Source organism: Protopterus annectens, chromosome 13.part0, assembly GCF_019279795.1.
Source record: "Protopterus annectens isolate FY-2018-M chromosome 13.part0, PAN1.0, whole genome shotgun sequence".
Taxonomy (NCBI): Eukaryota; Metazoa; Chordata; order Ceratodontiformes; family Protopteridae; genus Protopterus; species Protopterus annectens.
This window is the reverse complement of record NC_056747.1, coordinates 463,823,932-463,830,636: the sequence shown is the minus strand read 5'-3', so window position 1 is coordinate 463,830,636 and position 6,705 is coordinate 463,823,932. Positions and strand designations below refer to the sequence as shown.

General features: G+C 38.1%; 1 protein-coding gene across 1 annotated transcript in view; it reads right to left on the bottom strand.

Annotated features, from left to right (window-relative positions):
- UNC13A (unc-13 homolog A) overlaps positions 1–6,705 on the bottom strand; it is a 5,702,976-nt gene that overhangs the window by 2,094,021 nt on the left and 3,602,250 nt on the right. The window contains exon 12 of the mRNA XM_044054109.1: positions 867–919. Coding sequence (XP_043910044.1) covers positions 867–919 — 53 coding nt within the window. The remainder of the gene's footprint in view (positions 1–866; positions 920–6,705) is intronic.

The window sequence follows — 6,705 nt, the reverse complement described above, 5'->3', positions numbered from 1 at the left end:
ATAGCCATAATTTCCAGTGGTTGCTATGAGCACTGTTCTACCCTTCTTGAAGTCTGGTGTTCTGCAAATATATTGCAAAAGTAAACATTTCTAGTATATTCAATTTTGCAGGCACATGGCACAGAAAAACACGTGTGTGTGTGTGTGTGTGTGTGTGTGTGTGTGTGTGTGTGTGTGTGTGTATACATATACTTTGATTGTGGTAAGGGTCATTTAGCCCGTCTAGTCTACTAATTTCCCTAACTATGATCAAAACTTCAGTTCTGTCTTAACCAGTAGGTTAATTATGAGCCATGAACTTCCTAATTTAGGAAACTCTAAAGGTTGTACTAAACAATCAGAAGCACCAGATCTGGTAATTTTTTTCAACTGGTATCCTTCATTTTCTTTATGCAAAGAATTAAAAAAATGTATTGATTTGGTCACTACCATTTGAAATCTATGAAAGTAACCAGGTCTTAAAATGTCTAAAACAGCAGATTATGTAGTGTGATTCTTCAGTATTTTCATGATGAATACTGTTTATTACTTTATGGACTCTAGCAGACTTTCAGTCAAGCAGACTATTTCATAATCCATAGCAATCATATGCTTTTATCTGGGTTAGTTTTCATTTGTAATTCAGTATCCTGTTTAATGGAAAGCAGCAGAATGGTCAATACTCAGAATTTGCAGTGCATCTACTACTTAGATAATATTCTGCCAAATTCAATGGACTCTACTGAAAAAAAAGAGTTATGAAATCTTTACTATGACATTTTTGAGAGTTTGGGTAATCCAAGCATACTCCATAATGGAATTTTAACCTATAATGAAAAATCAGAAAGGGAAAAAAGACATGCTTATTTTTAAAATAGCATACTCACCCGCCTTTAAACCAAAGTGGCTTGGGTAATTCTCCAACACCTTCTCCATGAGCCTGAAAGAGATGCAGTTAATACTATTAATTTACAACTACAAAATACAGACTCCAGATAATAATACAAAAGAGGTGATAAACAGAGACTTTATTTTATGAGCAGATAGAAAAAGTGAATGGAATTCTGCCAGCTCATTACATTTCTAAAAAAATGTTCCCAAATACCTATTTCTTTCCCATCACACCTCCAGTATTTGCTAATTAAATAAAGATGCTAAAAAATGAAAAAAAAAGGAATTATGAAAATACAGGAAGAAATGCTATAGACTTTCATAAGCCTAATGACCATATTTAGGATCAAGTCCCCAAAAAGTTTAGTGATTCCATAGAAAAAATAATTTTCCCATGTCCTCTGCCCATTACTCAATGAATAATTTATAGGTCCTAATTATCTAAGAGCTGGTCCCATTAGCCATCCTAAGTATGGCCTCATGCTTAACTCATATACTCAAAAACTCAGTCACTGTTTAGGTTCTACCACATATTCAGGAAGATTTTTCTCTGATACCTACTACCCTTTCTGTAAAATACTAATATACCTTAATTTCACCCAAAACAGCCAATATTACATCTCAAACTATGCCTTCTTGTTCTTGCACATCTGATTTTGAATGAAGTTACCCTAATGAACCATCTGAGCTACTTTATACATTTCTTCCATGCTTCTCCTTTATTTACCTTTCTCATGATTATACAAGCTAAATGTCCCTTTATATAGCTTCTAATACAGACCAGAAATGCGAACAGTACATTGTCTTATCAGCTGCCTGCTAAAATGGGCAATAACTTTGCATTCTCACTTGCAATGTTTCTCCCTAGGCATTTTAGCTTTTTCATTTTCTGTTGTTCTTGCTTTTTCTACAACTGTGTATTTCTTTCCTAAGTATATGATTAGCAATGCATAATGCTACATTTTTTGCTTTGAAATTAAATTGTCCTGTTTTATACCATTCCTGCCACCTTAATTAGTGTTATAATCTTTTCTGTACTGTCTTTTGCTTCAGCCCTGTTGCAAAGCCCTTTCATCCACAAAACAACTTTTCCTTCCAGGCATTATGCACAGCCACTTACAAATATGGATTAGCTCTAGTATTAGCCCTTTTAGTCACTGGTTACAATCCATTCATCTAAGAGAACTCTTACGTTTAATCGTCTTTGCTCCTACAGATTAGTTAATGTTTTATTTATACTACTACCTTACAATCAACTCCATGTATGTCTATAATTTGTTCTATAATATTTTAAGTGATACCATTTCAAATCTCTTGTTAAATTTTAAGTAGTTGACACCTACCAAGCCTTTCAGTATATATTTATTTATTTATCTATTTATTTATTTATTTACTTAGATTTTGTTGACCGGGCTAGTCTAACTGGATACATGTCCATTTTCAGTACAGGCCCGGGGAGAAAAGCTCCAAGAAGGGTATTAATTATACAATTATAGAAAACAAAGCTCCAAGAAGGGCATTAATTATACAATTATAGAAAACAAAGCAATATCAAGCTATAAGCATATACAGGTAAAACATTATTAAGATAATTGCAAATGAATGTTAAGCAAATATAAAAGTAATTAATATTTTTTTTTTGGTAAATCATAGTACAGCGAGAAAGGCCATGGAAAGAGTGGCAATATGGTACCCTGGAGGTACCATAAAAGGGGTTAGCAGGAATGTTTAAGGTGGGGAGATCAGTCGGGGTTGGAGCAGGGGCAGAGCCAGTGAGTTTTAAAACGCTGTTTGAGGTGTTTTTTAAAAAGATATGTGGAAGAGATAATAGAAAGCTCACTTGGCAGGTGGTTCCAGGCCTTTCCAACTGTATTAGTAAAAAGAGAGTCTCCAGCTTTGTTTTTAGATTTAATAGTGGAAACTAGAACTTTATCAGCTGAGCGAAGAGTGGTAAGGTTTTTGTAAGGGGTAGTAAGATTAGTGAGGATTGGGATATTATTAGGGTGGAAGAGTATCTTTTGGGTTATAGTAAGTTGATGATAGAGTAGTTGGTGTTGCAGTTCTAGCCATCCCAGTTGTTTGAGGTTGAGACAGTGGTGTGTTCTAAAGGGGTTGCCAGTAGCAAATCTGGCTATATTGTTGTAGCTATTGGCAAGTTTGTTAAGGTTGCTTTTGGAAAAGTTAGTGTAAATAGCAGAAGCATACAGTACGGTAGAGATTAGATGAGTTTGGGCTATTGTGGTTCTGGCTATAGTTGTAAGGAAGGGTTTGATTCTATACAGTGAACCTAGTTTTTTGTTAACAGATTTTACAGTATAGTTGATGTGGTCATCATAACTAAGGTTATCAATAGTTATGCCCAAGAGACGGGTTGTGGTATCAGGGTTTATGGTGGTTCCATTGTTTGAGGTTATAGTGAAGTGAAATTGTGGTGATTTTCGAGTGGGAGTAAAGAGTAATAATTTTGTTTTTTTTTTGCATTTAGGAGGAGGCAGTGTTGCATGAACCAATTTTCAATGGTGTTAAATACAGACTGGGTAAGGGTGTGGAGTGTGGTTGGGGAATTGGCGGAGCAGATTAAAGTAGAGTCATCAGCATACTGAATGCAGGTGGCTTGAGGAACTGTAGTGTTTAGGTCGTTGATAAACATTGAGAAGAGAAGAGGGCCTAGTATGGAACCTTGAGGTACTCCTAGGTTTACGGGGAGGGGAGTTGACAGCATATTGTCCCAGAGGGCTGCTTGATGACGGTTTTCTAGGTAGGATTTAAACCAGAGTAGTGCCTGTGTGTCTAGTGAGTGGGCTTTTAGTACCTCTAAAAGCAGATTATGGTTGACCATATCGAAGGCTTTTGAAAGGTCAATAAACAAAGCTGAGGAAAGGGTGTTATTGTTCTGATTTTTGTTTATACAGTCAGAGAAGGATAGCAGGGCAGTTTATGTACTGTGGAATGGTCTGAAACCATGTTGGCAGGTGGCAAGTAAATTGTTGTGGAGAAGATGGTCAAGAAGTTGTAGGTGGATACATTTTTCCATTATTTTTGCTATAGGAGAGAGTAACAAGATCGGTCTAAAGTTGGAAATGTCAGTTGATGTGCCACCTTTGTGGAAAGGAATGATGTGAGATACCTTCCATATAAGGGGGATTTTACTTTCTGAAATGGTTCTATTGATAAGGATAGAGATAGGGTAGGCAATGACTTTAGCTGCAATTTGCGGGTATTCTGCTGGTATACAGTCAGCAGAGGGGGTACATGGTTTGAGTTTTAGAAGGAGGTTACAAATGAGGGATGTAGGAACAGGTTGCATGTGAAAAGGAGGAGTTGAGTTTGTTGTAGCATTAGGTGGGAGGGAGCTGGTGGGAGATAGAGAGCTTGCTAGAGTTTGTATGGCTTCAATAAAATAGGTATTAAAAGAATCAGCTATTAGTTTAGGGTTATTTTGGGCAATTCCTGATGGTGTGGGAGACTTGGTGTGGCCTGGATTAAGTAGTTTGTTGATAGCTGACCAGACATTTTGTGGTTTTTGATTGTGGGTTTGTTGGAGGTGAAAGTAATAGTTTCTTTTGTCAAGTTGGATGTCTTTTTTGTAGCATTTCTTAGTTGTTTAAAGTAAAGGTGGTCAGAAGAGCTTTTAGAGGCTCTCCACTTGGCCCAGATTTTATTTCTTAGGAGGATTTTTTGCCTAGTTTGTTTTGTGAGCCATGGGGCAGTTTTGGTCTTTGTTCTTATGAACGATAGGGGGCGTGGAGGTCTAGGATTTGAAGGAACTTAGTATTAAAGTAGGTGACTGCTTCATCAAGTTGAAGATGAAGCAGTGGAGACCAATCGCAAGCCTTCAGTTCTGTTTGGAAGTTCTCAGGATGAAAGTTTTTTTTTGAGCGTGAGGTTTTAAAAATAGTCAGATTGGGTCTATGAAGTTTTTGTTTAATTATATAGGTAAGAGCGTGGTCACTGATGTCGTCAGAAAGGATTCCATGTTTATAAGTTGAGGGATGACTGTTAATGAGAATCCAGTCTAGTATGGTTTCCTTGCCACTTTGTTTATGGATACTTGTAGGGGTGGTTATCATTTGTGAGAAACCATAAAGATTTATGTGGTTAGTGGGATTTGGGGAAATACAAGTAGACCAGTCTATATTAAAGTCGTCTAAGACAATGGTTTCCTGGGGTAGGTATATAGATAGGCTACTAAGTATATTCTCTAGATTACTGATATTGTTACCTGGGGGAAGGTAGGAACAGATTATGTAGATGGATTTATGGTTATTGATTTGAAGTTTGGCTGATAGGGTTTTTGTTGTGGAGTTTGTGGGTAGCGGGACATTAAAGGTAGATAGTTGGATTTCTGATTTATAGAATATGGCTACACCCCCACTTTTTTGGTGGTATGATCTTTTCTCAGGATGTTATATCCTGGGGGGGGGGGGTTATTTCATGATCTTTGACTGAGGGTTTCAGCCAAGTTTCAGTAATACAGAGGATATCAAATTTGTGCACATCTAGAAGTGCATGAAGATGGGATATTTTGTTGTTGATGCTATGGATGTTAAGGTGAGCTATCAGAAGGGAGTTGGATGATCTTGTTGGGGTGGAAGTGGTGTAGGTTCTTTGGTTGAGGAGGTCACTGGGGGCTGTTGTATGTGGACCAGGGTTAGGATGGATATCACCATCTAATAGAGGATGTTGTAGGGGTATTTGTATTAGTTTTATGATTTTGAGGTAGTTGTATGGGAGTTTCTTGTCAAGGAGGTAAGTGATATGGGTAGATCTGTGGTACTTAGGAAGGGTATAGCTAGAAATAGAAATTATGTTAATGTGTTTTAGGGAATTTGTATGGGAGTCTGATTGGGTATGTTGGTAGTGGTGGTGGTGTTTTAGTAGAGTGTGATGTTCCAGGAAGGTTAGTGAGAATGCTAGAGTAAGGGCAGCTAGAATAGTGGGTAAGAGTAGGAGGTATGTGTAAGTAGTGTTATGTTTAGAGGCTACTGGAGAGGAGGGGTAAGGTGTGGTATGAAGTGAAAGAAGGTATGTAGTATTGTGTAGGAGTATAGGGTGTATGGAGCAGGGAAATAAAAGCGGTAAGAGAAGGAGGCCAAGAGAGTTCTGAGTGGTGGGGAGCTTAGAGGTGGAGTTAATTAGAAATGCTATTGGATTACTGTTAAAGGGTAGGTTAAGTGGAGATGGTATAAGTAGTGCTTAGAGATGAAAGAGGGTGGATGTGAGAGTTGTAGGGGTTAGAGTGGAATGAAGCAAGGAGTAAAGTTAGAGTGTTAGAAGGATAGAAATGTAAAGGGAAGTTAGGTAAAGTTAGTAAGTACAGCTGGTAGTAGTAAGGTTGTTGAGTGGTGATTGGGAACTATCCAGGTGGGAAAAGTGTTAATTGGAAGTGTGTTGTGATAGGTGGTTAAGTAGCTGTGGGTGAGGTTATGTGGGTACAAAGTTAACTGTACTGGGGGTAGGTGGGAATTGGGGTTAGGGTAGGGGAGCGGAGTGAGCCCGTAGGGCGAACGGAGCGGGTTGAGACAAGTAAGTGAAAAATGTTCAGCAGAAAACAATCTGTAAGCACCGACTCCCGTGGTACTTTCAGTTGGTACAGGTAAGTGAGGAGGCCAGGTTGGAAGGTGGAGAATATGGAGGGGTAGCTACTTGCTATTAAAGAGGAGAGTAGCAGAAAGAGTGGTAGAGGAAAAGGGCCGGAAAGACAGTCCTTCTTTCTTAGTTAGATTAAGATCATATCTTTTAAATGGGTTCCATTCTAGGAGCAAAAGGTATAAATTACAGAAGAGATAGCCCAGTTCAGGGTGCCACCTAGTGGTCACAAATTGTTTGGCAGCC